The following is a 17905-nucleotide window of genomic DNA, read 5'->3' on the forward strand; positions in this document are numbered from 1 at the left end:
TAAACTTATTTGCTAAGACAGGGAAAAAAAGGTTTGTAGGGAATACCATAATGAAAAACACATTCTAACCTTTCCCATATTGTTTATTGCCATTTACAGTATCCTATATCACAGTTTTGAAAGTCCTCCTCTATTGTGTCCGAGCACGTGCAGATGATGATCCACCGTGGGGCCGTTGTGTAAGTACGTTTGGCTGTGTAATCCACGATGTTCCACGCGATGCAGATTTCGTGCCGTGTCGGCTAGTTCTTTCAGCGTTCGTTCTTCATATTTGTTCATATCCTTATTTTCGGTGATGAAGTCAAAATTTTCCGGATAGAGATCATCTCCGGGGAGTACACCGATAAACCCATCGGAAGCATGGTAGGTAACGGGACAGAATGCGGTCGATCCCAAGCGATTTCTCGCTTTGGCAAACCGTACAAGCACATCGATATCGTAGACGTGGCTCAAACGATGCAGTTCGTAAGCCTGAGGTGGCGCTAGCCACAGTATTTCTTCCGAATAGTCGGAAAGTAAATTTTTTGGTGATTTCCACTGAAATGAAGAATATGGAATGTAGAATGTAGAACGGTCGAACAAACCATTCGATGAAGAATGCGTACCATATATTCTTCTACTTCGTTCGTCTCGGGATAAACGGGCGGAATTTCGTTCAGTGCCGCGAGGAAGAAAGCCGTTTCGAAACGCTTGCGTCTAAAGTTTGTTGGTGTTATCCAAGTGGACCACTCATACAGACCCCACAGGTCAGGCGTTTCCTGTAATTGCTCATACAACTCACGTAGCTTTTTCCTACCATCATGGACATCCGTCTGCCAACTACGCACATCAAATCCGCCCCGTGCCTTACTGAACCCATCAAGGTTTTCCTTACTTGCCACCAACAATACACCCAGCTCTTCGAAACACTCTCTTAAGGCGCACAGTCGGACAGAAATATTCCGGTCCAGCAAATCGTCATCCGTTGTGCAGAAGATGTAGGGTCGTGGACCGGATATTGCACCCACTGCTTTCAGAGCATCTGTCGAAATGTTCTGTTCGGCGAACACGTTCAGCCAATCTGCGGTATCGTCTTGTGGATCGAAAGATCCACCCGGAAAAACGATGTGGTTAGGAAGAAAGCTCGTGTTCTCCGTCCGCTTAAATACAAGCACCTGCAAATGAAAATTAATTAATTAAGGTCCACGTTGAGGGAGTGAAGGGTTTACCTTGTAATTATATCCATGCTCGTCTGGCTCATTATTACGATTGCGAGCAGCAACGATTACGGATGCTGAGTCACGCCAATACTTTGCGTATCTACGCATCGTGCTATGATTGGTACAACTTTTTTAGTGTGAAGTTGGATAATGCTTTTAGCAGTGACCTTTTGTCACTCATAATCTATATTTCAACTACCAAGATAAAGTGCGTTTACCTAGCACAATTGCTGCTTTGAATTTGGTTTGACACATGATGCGTAAACAATGTTAAGCCTCGATTCCACTTCGCTTGTTTACGATAGAATGTAACTTTACCACAGTTGAAAGCGTGCTTTAGCAACAACTCTTGCTGGTTGAATATCGTATAGAGGATTAGATTTGTGCAACGCGTTTAACAACTATAAAACATATTGTTTGCGCCTAGAGAACTTGTTATCACACTCACCAAGTGGAAAACGATTTAAAATGCGCAAATTTTCGCAATTCTGGCGCGAATCGGCAAGCTTAATAGTTCTTGCGCGAGCTGGATCAAAGTCCAGCGCGGGACCAATTGGGAACAATTGCAATTACAAGGTAAACATTGGCCATCTTCTAACCATTCTACTCGAACTTCTTTCTGAACAATTTCGTTTTAGGTCCTTGTGTTCAAACGTCCTGCACGAACTTCTTTTATGCCCAATGCGGTCGTTTTTCCCGGTGGAGCTTTCGATAAACAAGACTCGGCGCTTGCGTGGAACAGCTTGCTGCCAGCAAAAATAATGCAACCGTTAATTAAAGTATCTGGACCCAGGTCGTTTATATTTGAAACGGACAGTGAACAACTTGACCGTAACATATCGCTGCGTTTGTGTGCCATACGAGAAACATTTGAAGAGCTAGGCATCTTGTTGGCAAAGCGCATAGAGGAGGATCGTCGGGCAGGTTACGGAGCGGTAGTCAAGTGTAAATCGGCTGACATTGCATCCTGGCAGAAACATGTACATGATGGAGTGAAGCAGTTTCGAGAACTATGTAACCGGATGAAGGTCGTTCCGGATGTGCTCAATCTGTATGAATGGTCAACCTGGATAACACCAACTATTCTTCACAAGAAGCGTTTCGAGACGGCATTTTTTCTGATCGCTTTGGACGCACTGCCAGATGTTCTACCAGAATCCAGCGAAGTTCAAGAATATTTTGTAAGAATTCAAAGCAACTCATTAATATATGAAATGGAACGTACTAACTGAGGGTGTTTTCGTTAATTTTTTTAGTGGGATACTCCGAGGAACCTTCTCGAAGCTCACAACACTCATCGTATTTGGCTTACACCTCCCCAAGCGTACGAACTGAAACGGTTAAGCTATCTGGATGACATCGACCAAGTGGTTGCGTTTGCAAGGGCGAACCGTTTCGCAAAGGGCACTACACCTCTCTGCCCCGTTGCGTTCACTGCATCGGATGGCGTAGTTTTGGCTTTGCCGGGAGATAGTCTATATCCCGCTAACTATGACTACGTGACAGAACACAGCAATGCTAACCACTACGCGAACAAGTCAATGGAAGAACTACGACGCAATGCCATTTTGTTGCATCGATTAGAACTTGTGGGAAAATTACATGCAGATGGATTTTTCCAAAGTCAGCCGGCTTTAGATGAACATTTACATCTTACGGGAGCCAACCGACAGTTGGTAAAACATTGACACAAAAACACAAATTTACCTTTTTCCATTCTTAGTTTTTTTATATACAATTCGTAGACCTGAATTATGTTTTAATATGCGCTTGTGTTCATACTACAGGATAGACATGAAAAAGTTATAGCTCAACTACGATAGCATTGGTTAATCCCAAAACTGAATTTGATGAAAATAAAGCGTGCCAGTCCGGTAACTCAAATGCTAATAAAGAAGTTGAATACAGACTGCTGTTATTCGCAAACCTTCTGCTTGGACGCGTGTGCCTCCATAAACACGCACGTAAACATGATTCGCGTTGGGGTCAATTCAATTGCAGTCAATTGCGGAAGAAGTGTGTTTCGCTGCATACGTATAATGTTAAATAGTGAAGAACAACATGAAGATTCCTTTTATATTTTAGAAATGTTCGATGCTAACAGTGATAAGGATGTACAGACATTGGCCTGACTGTTAGAGCATTCTACCATTGATACCATCCTTATGCTTAATTCAAAGCACGGCATTTCACCATTGACCCTCTGTATACAGATCGGTGAAGTGAGCCATCCTGATTTTGGGCGCTGCTTGCTGAGAAGTGGACTGTGAGACTGTGAGGTGGTTGATAGCAAGGGCCTACAGTGCTGGTACATACGCGCACATACGTCGAAACATATTTCAAACTTTCTAAAGCGCGTTATCGAGGCAACCTGGTGGTATATTGACAGCGATGCCGCTTTTCACACCAAAGGGTCGGTCCAAAATCCCATCCGCACATGGACATGGAGCATTAATGATCATCCGGCCACATGGTAAATTAGGTCTAGTAAGCCATAACTGCCTGTTAATGGCCTAGGAGTAGTAGTAGGTCGTTACGCCAAGAAGAAAAGCCGCATTGCCGAGTTTAAAAGATTCGAAGATTCATTTGTTATAAGATGCTGAAACATAACTCCCCCTAGAGTAAAAAAAAAATATTTCTCGCAGTGAAACTATATGATGAAGAGCGATTATTTGAAAGTTTCGCCAGTACTTAATCGTCTAAGTTGTGAATGGGGGTGCTATATGATTGGCTAATAATGGATACAAGCGTTTTTCAGGTGATTAGGTAACGAAACCGCATTGGAGCATTACTGATGAATGAAAGGATCGATGTCATAAGTACGAATTGTAGCTACACAACGGAGAAGTATGCCTCCAGCACGAACGCGAACATTAACGGTCAATTGCTACACGAATTACACAACCATTTCTTCATTCATGAAAATAAAGTGTTTCTTAAGCATCAAACGATGTAGAATCCTGAGCCCAAGTTCGATTTTTATAGAGTTAACGAAGAGAATCGAACTGTTTGGTGTGAGCTATTGACGACAGATCTGGACGATTCGGTTACGCACACTGCTGGATCGGTTCAATTATATTGGAGAGTTAGATGATTCCTTCATTATATACTTTCATAGCGTCTTTTCCTGGTTGATTGATAGCGGAAAAGCAGGGAAAGTATTTTTGAGAGGATGAATATCTGGCATGCGACCACTAACGATATACATCTGCAAGCTGTATGTTTGTAAATGCTAAAAACGAACCAACCTTGTCTGTCAATTTGTGTTGATATTTTTAACTAAACCCTTTTTAATAGACTTCCTGTTAGAATCGCAATCAAACAACAGTAACGTTCATGTTAAAGGAATTTAAAACGACGCGTAACGTTTCCAAATGCGTTATTTTGCAAGAAAATAGTGGAATGGAATATTTTTTCATCATAACGTGACATGAACTGTTGAAAATAATAATTTTGACGTAGTGAAGTTAGCCCATAGTTAGCAGCTATTTAGAAGCAACAAACAACAACAGAATATCAAATTCGGTCCGTGACTAGAGGAATCTAGAAGCAGGCGTTTGTGCTCTCTCATCGTGTCTGAAAAATCTTTTTTTTGCTTCGCTTGGGTGATGCAATTTTTGGTGATACATCGAGTGTAGTTACCTATAAAATCTGTCGTTCCGTGTGGGAAACAGTCCAGTCTACCAGTGCAAGCGCGTAGCTTTTCATCCATTGCGAACTCTTAAGTGAAGTGAATTTTGGTGTAATCCTGTTTGAAGCTATAAAGAACTGGCAAAGCAATCCGGTTTGCAATATATTGACAAGTGTGCAATATTTCGTTGTGAAAGTGTTAACCTTGTGGCTCGTTGATTTGCATATCAGCTCAGTGATCAAACAGTATAAACTCTTCATCTAAAAAGGAGACACAGAAACTCCCAGACCTTGTCCTAAAACTAAATAATTGCGTTCCACGAAAAAAAGCGGTCGAACGATGAGTGATTTAGTTTCGTTGAAGATAACCATCGAGAACGATGCCAACTATCTGTTGTTTGGCAGCCGGATTTGTCGCGATATAAAAGAATTGGCAGCATTTTGCCGAAACCGTTACCAAGATTTGCAAAAAAATGTAGACGACTTCTTGTACTACTGGATTGGTAAGCATAATGATTACTTTTTGTGGCAAATAGCAAAGAATTGAACAACTCAACAGACGCATTCGTTTGTGGCGCCTAGAAACATGTTTGATCACAATGTTGTCTCGAATGACACTTGTGCGTGGGGAATCTTTTATTTTTTGCGACGCAATATGGCTTCGATTTACAGGAAAAGTTTCCTCAACTATAGCAAAATGGTTGCCGCGTTTGTTCGGAAAATGCACAAAACTACCACACATGTATACTACGGCTGCACACCTACAAAGCTCATGCTATGTGCATGCTTAACGATCCTAGTGGAAACCTGGAAATTTGTTATGTTGCATTTAGCCGGAAAGAGAAAGAGAGAGAGTGTGTGTGTGTGTGCGTTGACCTTGAGTTGCATTTGTGTGTGAGATATTTATTGTATTTTTACATCATTTTCCACTCTAGATGACGATGGAGATGCAATTCGCATTACTACGGACGAGGACTATCAAAGTTTTTTGCTAGCGATGGCCAATGTCAAGGCACGGCTTTACGTCGCCGCCAAGAACGCGGCGGTGGCAGAGACGAGCCTTATTAAGGAAGAATTCACCGTGCAGGCTGAGCTCGACGATGCGCCGATGCTAAACGATGCAACTGGTGATGCTGTTTCATCTCGTCCGGTGCATCAGCACGCGATATGCGATGTATGTGATGGACAAATCGTGGGCCACCGCTATAAGTGCCTAACATGCCATGACTATGACCTATGCATGGGCTGTGAGGCTAAGTTCCGTCACAAGGACCACCTAATGTTGCGTATCCCGAAGCCCGTTATGGTAAATCGGTCGCAGTCCACGGTATCCCGGATGCTGGACAAATTGCGTGTATATTCCGCTCGTATCGCTAGCAGCGTGGAACGGGATCTAGGCCCGGAGGGAGAGGCGAATGCCGCGACTGGCAATGAGTCCGCGGAAATCAATGGGACGAAACGCGCAAATGCACGCAGTGTACATCGTAGCAAGCACAGGTTAGTATTGGTGGTTATTTGGCGTTAGTATTTTACTCCTGAGGAGATTGCGTATATCAATTTCATCCACTCATTTCCTTTGATTTCACATACGCGTCACCAATTTCTTCATCTTTTTTTTTATCGGCACAACATCCTCAAGAGGTCTGAGTGAGGCCAGCCATTTCTATCTTTCTGTAACTTTGCATTCGTGTAGTTGGATACCTAGTCCTGTAGAGCGAAGATCGGTGCCGCTACCGAAAACACCGGCAATTTCTTATATTGAGGTTAAAACTAATCGATAAACAAGGCTTTTGAACAAATTTAATCACTGTTACGTGAAATATTCTGTTTCGTTACACTCTTTCTTTGTGTGATGTGTAAAGCTTTAGACAGCTTCGATTCATTAGTGTTAGCATGATTCATTCGACTAGGCGACTCATTCTCAAAGTCGTTCGAGTCTCAGAATATCAGAACTTTCGTTGTGAGCTTCTTAAAAAACAAAAATGCAAATGGCAAGGCTTCCGTCCTTATAGAACGATGTTATGATGTTAAGTTATAAGATATTTCAAGACATCATGTATAATTATGATAAATTACACCATCATGGTTATTATTTTTAAAGATCTGTGGAAATAGTTTCCGAGAAGCACGACAAAGCCGTTATTCATTTCATACATGCGACTGCTTAAAAGGGTATTTAATAACGCTATAACTGTCACCCGGTTTTCTACAAAACGAAATTCTTCGTCGCTCACCGCGAAGTGTTCCTAGCTGTTGATCAACCTTATTTCAAAATATATCTTTCGAAGATTATACTAGTCTTACGCGTTTGTTTACTTTGTTTACACTGCAGAGCGATCGTGGCCGGAAAATTATTAGGATTGGATGCTACCAATAGTTCAAGTTCTGCGGTACTTCAAAGTGACCATGTCATTGCAACCCGCAAAAATCATCTTCGTAAATCCGTCAGACGTGCATGTAGACGATGCTATTCCTTGCGAAGAAATGCAATGGACCGATTAATGGCACGTGCTAATACAAAAAAAGTGAATACATACTGTGCAAATTGCCCGGATCAGCCACAAATGTGTGAAACATGCTTCAACATCGTACACCATCATAAATATTCTTCCTTATAAACCAATAAAATATTTTCTCGATCAATCTTTTTTTTGTTTGCTTCTTAAAACAAGTAGTTTTCCAAGTAACAGAATGTAATCCCAAGTTTCGAAAGTCATGCCATTGGCAAGAATCGTTTTTGGCCGATTTTTGCATTAGGACTTTGACTTTAGTATTAGTGTGTATCGTATACGACCGAGCCATTGCGCGGTTTTGCTGTCATCCGCGACGTAGGTGACGTGGCCTGATGCTGTCATCCGCAATATGGATGACGAACAAGTCAACGTATAATAATTTCATTTCATTTGCATACCAATTTTTATGTTTATTTAATGCTTCATATTTATTCGCGTATTAATCCTTTAGTTTATTGACAAACAATTTTATAATATTTTTTTGTCTTTTTTTCCTTTTTACACCAATCAATAGCGACGAACGCCGTACAACCGAGACGTCGAAGTCTTCCCGTGGTGGTAAATTGTGCGGCAATGATCGTAAGCATAATTCTGCAGCCGAGACATCCGGCGAGCGTTGTTCGCAAGACACCAAGGAGAAACCCTCGGTTCCCACGGCATCGGACTACATGCAAAATTGCCGCGACATGATGTACATGTATCTGAATTCGGTCGAAGCGTTGGATACTGCAGGGAAGTCCGCTCCTTGGACAACCAGCGATCATGTAGCTGTAGCAAATGTTGCCGCTGCAACGGCTGCAGCTGCCGCAGCCAGAGCTACTGCGCTAGCTAACAAGGTTATGAAAGTGAATGTAGCCAATAAAAATGGCAAATCTATCCCATCGCAGGAAAAGATCCAGCCGTCTCAGAGAGTGGGTCAAATGACAGCACCAACACAACAGAAACCCGCAACGAATACTGAGGAGCAACCGTCTGGTGGGCCACCAGCTCCGTCAGTAATACCGCTACCATTTTTGCCGTTCGTCAATCTGACCTGGCCAACACAAGAGAAGTTGCTTGTTGCTAGCGAGAACGTATCAAAGCTGTTGGATCCGCTTGGTTTAAGCTTTGAGATACGTCACAAGTCTTCGGGATCTCCGTCAACATCTCCCGGATGCGCTAAAGCTCGTGGTAGTGAAGACGGTGGTGCTGTTCCGTCAACTTCAGCATTCGTTGCGGACACAACTTCGCCTATACCGACAACGTCGACGATGGAACCTAATGTGCAGCAGGAACGGAATAAACCTACTGAAACCCAAGTATCACCAGAGGTTGTTGAATCAACCTCAAATGCAATCACTCAAATGCAATCCACAAGTCCGGAAGCTCCCGTTTGTGAAGTGGCGAAGGAAAACTTGGCAGAAACTGAAATGGTAAGCTCGGGTGCAAAGGAACAGATAACGAAAGCAGAAAAGACCATCTCTACGACGCTCGAAACGGACTCTGCTTTTGAGAAAAAATCGGAAACAGGCGACAGAAATGAAGTGGATGATGAAGACGATTCGCAAAACACTTCATCCGCATCGTTGCTGACTGACGACGATCAGGATTTGCTGGAGGTAGCAGTGGATGAACAAAAAACTTCTGAGCCGCCAGTAACGAAGGAGAAGAGCTGGACATTGATCGATCTACCCCAGGAACACGACGACGAAGACAAAGTAGCTAATGCACCTCTGGATGCAATTGCGAAGCTGATCGGACGCGATTTGTCCTCCCATGACAAAGAGCTATCCCAACCGCTGGTAGCTTCCAAGGAGAAGAAAAAGGATAAGACAGGAGATCAGCCAAAAAAAAGAGCAACCTTTATCAGCCCAGTTGTTGAACGTCATTCTAGTAATGAAATGCTTCGTAAATTGAAAAGCGGAGAATTCTGTGACATACCACAGCCGGAGCCATTATTCGCGAGCGAGGAAATGAAATATGTGTCCTCATCTTCTCCAAATTCCGGACCTTCTTCTTCATCTTCGTCTGGCAGTGCTTCCGGCAGTCGGTCGGGCAAGAGCTCTCGCAAATCGAATTCGGCTCAGCAGAAGGATACCACTATCTACAGTCATCGTCCGCACGTCAACCATGCCATTCACACGATGATGACAATGGGTTTTAGCAACCACAACGGTTGGCTGACTCAGCTGCTTGAATCGCTCAATGGAGACATCCCAAAGGCACTCGATCTGCTGCTGCAGCATCGCCATTAAGTGGACGGCCGTGTGCGTGAATGAATGGTTTTCTTATACACAACTTTCGAATACTTAACAGCGAAGATAAACTATAAATGTTAGCCCAGAAGGGTTGGTGTTGGTGAGGGAATTTTACTTTACTGAATTAATTATCTACCAGTCAATGTTAGAAGCAGCTGTTAAAAATTATCCAGGGAACCATAGGTTTCGGAATGATCGTATTCATTGTCAATTGGTTGCTTCCCTGTGGAAATTGTGCGGGATAAAGATCGTTGTTGCTGTTGTTATTGGCTTGCCTCCATTGCCCATATTCCCAGTATTTGCCGTTGTTTGACGGATTGTGTATCCGACGGTAATGGAGGATAGAAAGTATTATATGTTGGGCCCGAGCACTTCTTGACCAGATGCAGGATATGTATGGCGCGAAGCATTAGAGAAAAGGCATATTTACACTTTATAAACAACCACACCAACATACGTGTTTACATGTGTGTGAACTTATATATGTACGCAGATGTATTTGCTCTCACCACCTTCCCTTACGTACGATAGGTGGTGAGAAGAAAAATGCTTACAACAAAAAATAAAATGTTCTTCGGCCGACAGCTGACAGACTAACCAAAAATCAGCGTTTAGTTACTCGCAATAGTTGTTCAGTGTATTTATTCTCCTGCAGGATTCATCTTAACCGACATCACGGTCGAGCGTCGTCATCAATCATTGCGTTATCCTGCCCATTCTGGTGGAAGCAACTTCGATCTACTATGTCTTCTGCTACTCGTTTCGTTCTCTTCGAATGACATGGTTTACCTACCAGGACATGGTTAGTATAGTTCGTTTTACGATAGTGAGTTCAGCATATATACAGCGTTGATCTCCTTTGCCTATCCACGGAGTTAAAAATCTTTCTGAGCATCTTCCTTTCGAACGCGGTTAAGAGTGTTTCGTCGATTGCGACCGTCCATGACCCAGAGGCGCTGTACCATTACCAGCCATGTTCGTTGCGACAGATATCTTTTGGAGATAAGTTTCTTCACACTGTAGAAAGACCAATTGGCGGTCAACACTCTAGCGCGTATCTCAAGAATAATGCTGTTGTCCGTATTGACCTTTACCCCAATATAAACGAAATTTCGGACGACTTCAATGCTGCAAAGTACAACTTTTGTAGTCGAAAAATAATAGAAAAAGAACCATTTCAAAATTACCGTTCGAATCGTGTTTCGTCGTATTTTGTTGTTGTTTTATTTTGCTGCTTTGTTGCTCTATTTTTGTTCTTTGTTTTTGTTTCATTTTCTTATGTTTTTTCACTACTACCTGCCGCTTTCTCTCTTTCACACACACACAAACATACACGCGCGCGCAAGCACACATACACACCCACACTCTCATGTTCGTTCATGCCTTGTTTTGTGTTCTGTTTCTAGGCTGCATTCCCTACCAACTCCACTATATGCACAACGGAACTGCATCATCTCTCTTTCTCGCTACTGCTGGCTTGTTTTTGCATTCTGTTGTCGTTTCGATCTTAATTTCACCCCAAATGGGTTTGTATCAATCAGTTTGTGTGTTCTTGTCCTTTTACTTGCCTATCCTTTGTTGTAGGATGCTTGCTTGTGTTATGTTCAGCGTGCACCAACTGACCGACCGCCCTACTTCTTTCGCTATTGGAGAAAAGGTTAAGGCAAACAAAACACATTTACGCGCAACTTCGCTTAATAGTTACTAAAACGAAACAAACAAACAAAAATCTATCCATCTCTCTAGTGAGACACAACATGCACACACACACACACTCGCACACATACTATCTCATCGCTTTTAGGCGTCACGTACACGCAACGAAACTTTGTATTTTTTGCCTTTATCCGTATGTACTTACGTACAAACGCGGTGGTACTACACACTAAACATCTTACAGTCTACCACGAAAGGGAGATGTTTTCTTCTACTACTAATGTACCGTCTGTGGCTGTGTCTTCTTCACCACCCCCTTCCTTTTCTTGTACCTTCCTTAACAACAACCGAGTCACATCGATTTGCACTTAGACATTGTGAAAAAGCGCAACGAAATTGTTCCACCTTTGTTACTGCGATCGAAAAGTTTACGAGAAAAAGGATATTCGTTTGCGATGCTTCCAGTGTTTATATGTTTTTAAATTTTTGTTGATGAACGATCAGAAACCTACCCCGTTGCGTTCAACTGGAATTCAAAACTGTTAAGCTTTGTTCATTTACAATTAGCAACCGGATCATGTAACCTAATTCTGAAATGCAATCAAGACCCCGTCGTCGTGTGTTTCGCACTGCATCTTTTCACGTAAGCTGTTTGCCGCGCGCGGTTGATGGAAAAGATAAACAAAACAGACAATTTACATACAGATACGTCGTATTCAAACAGGGGTGCTTTGTATAGCTGCTCGGACACGCATATTACTACGCTTTCTTCTATTCCCAATCGATCCCTGGTCGAGATCTTTTTAGGTATGTAAAAACCTATGTCCAAAAATATGCACTAAAATTAGCATTTCAGCAAGTTGTCAAAAACATTTAAGAATTAGAGTGCGTTTAAACGAAATACATAATTTACGGTTCTCAGCTGAGGGTATATTGCGGTGTCTTACGACGCTTCCAATATGCTCACGCGTTTAAGGATGGGAAAGCCATAGTTGCTAAAACGCTGTAGTAGTTGCAAGAAACGTGACACATAAACACATGATTTTCGATATAGAACCCATAAAAGGAGGATCACAAAGCGTAGATTAATGATCATTTCTATCGTTTTTATTTACATAGGATCGCACCATTTGGGTTGATAACAGATGTGGGTTCAGTACATGCTCATGTGGGGTGTTAACGTGACATTCAATTGGTTATCCACAGCATATCGAATTGCAACGATTGCTTCCACAAAGTACTCTTTTGTCAAATCGTGCCCCAAATTGTTTAGTTGTTTTCACATACTTTTCATAGCAAATGGAGTTGGAGTGCCGCTATACCAAAGGGAATTCATATCAAAACAAAAGAAAATCAGCCTGATGGCTAGTCCCTTATTGACCTCACGATGTATTGTTCACGCCTAGGGCACTCACTTGGGATTAGAACAAAGAAAAAGCACAAAAGTACCGATTAATTGATAATGAATGCAGCGAGAGAAATAAAAAAAACTTAAACTAATTATTAGAAATATGATTTTACAAAGCAAACGCAACGAATGCGGCGACTGTTACAAAAAGAGTATGAAAAAAAGAATTTAAAAAAACACAAGAAACTCATTCAATTCAATGTTTACCCTCGCTTTCTAGTATCTCCATGAGTTTATAGAATTATTATTCACTCCGAAGAACTCAATATTGGTTGCTACCCAGCCGTATAGAGTTGCTAGGTAGAAAGTAACAGTAGTAGTAGTAGTCACTGGAAAACATCACTGCTCACAGCGTCAAAATGTGCTTTGATACAAATGCGCCAACAGAAAATGCATTTTCTACATATGCGTGTGTACAACGCTATCTATTATTACTCATGCATCCATTGCGCTCGCACATACGCAACTTGTTCTGTAAATTCCCACACGAACTACGTACAAGCACAAATGCGCCTGTTGTCAAATATGAACCGTGCGGTGGATGGTTGCTGGTGTGTACAATAGACACAAATCCCAATTTACTTCCAAAAAAAGCACAGAAAAAATAACAAAAAAAAAACCTTAAATATTACGCGCACGCACACATGCTATCTCTCTCTGTCTTTCCATCCCTCCCTCCCTCTCTTCCTCCCACTCTCTCTATCTCGTTTTTTTTGTTTTGCTCTGTTCCATCGCAGTAGTTGTATGATGACGTCGTGTTGATAGGTCCGTAGAGATTATGGTTTTCTCATTAACGAGACACCTACTTAGTCACTGCTATCTTGCTTCGCTGATGATAATAATCACACACCCATACACACACAAACACGCTTTCTCTCACTTTTCGCATATGTACGTGTTTCGAATTTCCTCTAGAGGAAAGGTTAAACCAACGGCGGCTTTTCGCTTAATGCAATACAGTATTGCTGTTCACATGATTCCGTTTAAGATATAATGAAGTAGCGCAGACGATCTCTGCTGATGAACTAAGGATGGGGGTATATAATAAAAGTTGGTGGTAAACGGTACCTCCCCCCCGATCCAAACGTTCCCAAACAACCACCTACTCATCCTGCATATCCTCCGGCATTTCGTGTGGATTCATCATGCCTGGAACCGTCATCAGCATACGTCGCTTTTCTTCCTGTATCTTTTTTAGCTCGTTCTCCCGTTCTTCCAGGTACAAGTCCGAATCGTCTTCCCCGGTCACCTCCTACAAACACAAGGCATAACAATGAGAACAAATAGTATTGATCCTCTTTCAAAGGATAATTTAACAACCCTAAACTTACTTTAATTTGAATTAGGAAATCCCGTAAATGCTCCTTAAATGCGTGCACATCCTGATCGAGATTGAACAGGCCAGTGACGAAAATCTTTATCTGATTACCAGTCAAGTGGCTAAAGGCGGACTTGAGCAACATTGCCACATACTCCTGAATATTCAGTACGTTGTCGTCCGAAGGGCCCAACTTCACCGTGATACGTCCCGCCTCCACCAGTGAGAACATGTACGCCAAAATTGTTGCATGATTCTGCAAACTTGCCGTATGTGACGTGTCAGTTACGACTGAGAAGATCTGCATCAGTATGTCGGTGTAATACGTCTGATAGAAGCTTTGCGCTGCCTGGGGGTGCTGTTCGAGATTTTGAAGCATCTGTAAAATACAAAACAACTATTAACAGAGGGTTTCTTTCGCAGTTTACCAACAAACCCATACCTGCATCAGTATGTTCAACCCGGTATCGGCCACATTTCGCATAGTGTGCTTGAACGCCCATACGATTGAATCGAACACAAGCTTAAACTGTTCGGGCGGAATGCTGAGGAACGCTTTGAAGCAGTACATGTTAACCGCTTGGAGCAGTTCGTAGAAATTCGTACGATGCTGGGGGTAGTCTTCGAAATTTTTGTTGATCATATCAAGCGTGCAATCAAACAGAGCGTCAAAGATTTTTGGTATCTCCGGCGTGATGACAGCCTGTAGCCGATTTACAATCGATGCCATTGTGCTTAGAACTAGCGGTTCACGTGCATTTGGAACCTTAGTACGCTGCGAAACAAGATAAAACAGTAACATAATGAATGATCGATATATACTTTCGAAGCAGGACGCTAGGCAACTTGTCCAAATCTTACCTGATAGTCAAACAGTACTGCCTCCAGCAGGGGTGGAATGAAGTTTTCCATTACCATTTTCGCATCGTTCGACTTCCATACCCACTCGGAGATGAGCGTGAGAGTTTCCTTCTTAACGACATGCATCGCCTTGATCAGTGGCTGATTGTTTATCGACAGTCCGTTCAGCGATATTGCCTGTGTAATGTTCTCTGACATAATCTTGTACACGTTCAACATGTCGAGATAGATGCGCCCAAGCTGTGACACGTACGAATGGCCCAGAGCTTTACATGCGCGCACGTTCGTTTTAAGTATGCTGCCTAGCTGTTTCACAGCGCCCATATCTTTTAGGATGTCAACGTTCTTGGTCGCTTGCGAGATGATATCATCCCAAACCTGCAAATTACACAAGCATCAGTATGTTAGTAGAGAGAAAGTGCTAGCTAAAGAATTCGATTGAACTAAATTCAATTGCACATCACCTGATTCGGCAGCATCATATACTTTTCGATCAGAATATCCTGCTGCACCTGGTCGGCCTGAGCAGAGATCATGTAACCGACCGCTTCATAAAACGTATGAACCTGTGAGAAACGACAAAGTTTACATTAATGATAAATCTAGATTTTCTAGCGTCACTGTGCTAATTAGCGGCAGTATCAACAAACCTGCTGTGGTTGAAGATCGCAGATGATGCTGCTCATCGTGGCCAGTATTTCTTCGATAAAGGTACAGGATTCATTTGGTTGTAGCTGCACAAAGTGCCTGCGGCATTTGAGCGCTATCTTGATAAAAGTATCACAGGCCATATCCTGTACACCATCGTGCGTTTCGTGCATGAACTCAAACAGTTTGTTCACGACTGTCTTGAGGAACTTCCAGTGAGCCCGCAAAAAGCGTGGATACTGTCCAACTACGTACATGATGTTAGACGCAATGATGGCCTTGTTATCTTTACCTGCAATGCGAAAAAATTATGATTTATAAATCAGTCTTCCTAGAAAGATTATTAACCTTCCCTCGATACAAACCTTTCTTGTGCTCACAAAGTCCTAGCAGCTCCTTGATGACCGTGACGAGGAAACGCTTCTCATCATCCTCGAAGAATGCTCCCGAGATGGAACCTATCGCCCAGCAGAGAGTATTTAGGTTCTTCCACGAGAACTCGCTACCATTCACCTGGTTGTTCAGCTTGTCCGTCATGATGCGCTCCGTATCTGCATAGTCGAGATGCGTCAGGTAGACCAGTGTTTCGCGCATATTCTTGTACAGATTAATACTATTTGTGTCCTTCATGAACTCTCGCACGACTTCACCATTCTCGTTCTCCACTACCAACACTTCCTCCGGTTTGGCCATGCGCGAAATCATAATGTAGCGCACCTTCGACAGGATCTTATGGTAAAAAGTACGCCGCTGGCTGGAGGTGTGTGCCTCCTTGTACAATTCACCGGTCAAACTGTTCCAATACTCTAGGCATATTTTGAAAATTTCCACATCTTCAACCTCGGAGATCATCACCAGATAGTCTAGCGCCTTCAGGACCACTTCCATCGTGTCGCGCTTCTCGACCAGCGTCGCGTGTACTCGTAGGAATGTGCACAGGAACATGGCCAGGTTCTGCACGAAGCACTGCTCATCGTCCGACCCGTTCATGTAGATCTGGTTCATGTTCGTGTTTGGTGGAATCATCGTATCAAATTGTTCCATGGTCTGCTTGAATAAGGCAATGAACACGTGATCGTAGCTCGCCAGTTGTAGGCCCGCGATCTCCGACAGGCACATGATCGTAATGTTGCGGAACATCGGTATCGTCAGGAAGCGACACACCAGCATATCGATGAGCTTCGTCTCAAAGATATACCCGAGCGGAATCCAGTTGAGAAACTTTAGCAGCGTCTGCAGCGTCGCAGAGATGAGGGGTGCATTCAGTGAGTTTTCCAGCACGAACTGGCACAGAGTAAAGACTTGCGCAAACTCGGAGCACATCGTATCCTTCAGATGCTTTGCCTTCGTTTGCGTAATCTGGCCGGAACAGAAATCGAAAACCTCTTCGCTTAACAACTTCAAGATGATCATATTGTTCTGGCACAACGTTTCGTTCGTTTTCGAAGCACCAACGATGTCACTGATGAACGTTTCCCAATTGTTTGGCCACTCGCGCTTCAGTATCTGCACCAGGATGATGTTCAACTTGTTCAGGTACACCTTGTTCGCTTCCATCATTGCGGGGTCCTGTGACGTTTTGATGATTAGCCCCACCACGTACTTCTTGATGCCTTCGCACTGGTTACGGGGCAGAATTTTCCAGCGCGTCTTGATCACTTCTTCCAGAATCTGCAGCGCGTAAAACTTCGTTTGCTGATTCTGTGAGAACTCCAATATGCTGTCGACACGTGTCCACGCATCCGGGTGTTCCTTCAATGTCGTCAAAACGGTTTGAGCAAGCCGCAACTGCTCGCCGGTGCTGTTGTACAGACATGATACGATGTTGTCCAGCAGGTCAATATCTAATTTTTTCGAAAAGTCCAATAGCTGGTTCGCCTCCTCGATGCGTATCATCGGAAGAGCCATCGTTACCGCTTTACCGTCGATTTCTTGCTGATTTTGCCGCGTTGATTCAATAATCTATTCCTAGCCAGCGACACCTACTGAATTTACTGGTTCCGTCGTTACAATTTCCTCCACTACTCAATGGTCCGCTCTTCAAACACTCCGTACACGCACAGCCACAAACATCAAACTCGCTTTCACTTCTATGTCCAAAAATTTGTTGCACACTTACAACACCACTTGGTGGCTTTATCAAATAAAAGGTTTGGGTGGGTACTTGATGGCTTTACGTTCTGTCTTTAAAACAGCCCAGTCCCGTGGAAAGGAAGTTGCAGCGGTTCTCTTTACGATATGCACTTAATATACTCGCTTTCACCCTATTTTCTTACACACTTGCTGTTTGCTGATCCCTCACACAAACCTGTCGTCGTTCGACAAGCAGAATTCCATTAGAGTTGTAGCAGCGTGCAGAAATAGAAAAGAAAAAGGTGAAATAAAATAGTAATCGATTAGTAGTGGTCAGGATTAGTTAAATTATCAATGTCTCA

The 17905-nt window shown here is 42.9% G+C and overlaps 4 protein-coding genes across 4 annotated transcripts; 2 read left to right on the top strand and 2 right to left on the bottom strand.

The window, feature by feature from the left end:
• Window positions 1–108: 108 nt before the first annotated feature.
• On the bottom strand, window positions 109–1307 carry LOC128715059 (acyl-coenzyme A diphosphatase NUDT19-like). The gene is made up of 3 exons (XM_053809942.1): window positions 1209–1307; window positions 606–1154; window positions 109–537 (listed from the first exon to the last, which is right to left on the bottom strand). The coding sequence occupies exons 1-3, from the start codon at window positions 1305–1307 to the stop codon at window positions 109–111; spliced, it is 1077 nt and encodes a 358-aa protein (XP_053665917.1).
• A 360-nt stretch (window positions 1308–1667) lies between these two features.
• Window positions 1668–2950, top strand: LOC128712551 (acyl-coenzyme A diphosphatase NUDT19-like). Its single transcript, XM_053807444.1, has 4 exons — window positions 1668–1775; window positions 1838–2380; window positions 2456–2875; window positions 2945–2950. Exons 1-4 carry the CDS (start codon window positions 1668–1670, stop codon window positions 2948–2950), a joined length of 1077 nt encoding a protein of 358 aa, XP_053663419.1.
• A 2219-nt stretch (window positions 2951–5169) lies between these two features.
• LOC128713829 (protein ref(2)P) lies at window positions 5170–9576 on the top strand. Its single transcript, XM_053808697.1, has 3 exons — window positions 5170–5332; window positions 5765–6326; window positions 7857–9576. The coding sequence occupies exons 1-3, from the start codon at window positions 5170–5172 to the stop codon at window positions 9574–9576; spliced, it is 2445 nt and encodes an 814-aa protein (XP_053664672.1).
• Window positions 9577–13745: 4169 nt separating this feature from the next.
• LOC128711145 (exportin-1) lies at window positions 13746–17378 on the bottom strand. Its single transcript, XM_053806010.1, has 7 exons — window positions 15836–17378; window positions 15473–15762; window positions 15287–15388; window positions 14823–15200; window positions 14404–14736; window positions 13975–14340; window positions 13746–13895 (listed from the first exon to the last, which is right to left on the bottom strand). Exons 1-7 carry the CDS (start codon window positions 17376–17378, stop codon window positions 13746–13748), a joined length of 3162 nt encoding a protein of 1053 aa, XP_053661985.1.
• Between the last annotated feature and the right edge of the window lie 527 nt (window positions 17379–17905).

Source organism: Anopheles marshallii, chromosome 3 (genome assembly GCF_943734725.1).
Source record: "Anopheles marshallii chromosome 3, idAnoMarsDA_429_01, whole genome shotgun sequence".
NCBI lineage: Eukaryota > Metazoa > Arthropoda > Insecta > Diptera > Culicidae > Anopheles > Anopheles marshallii.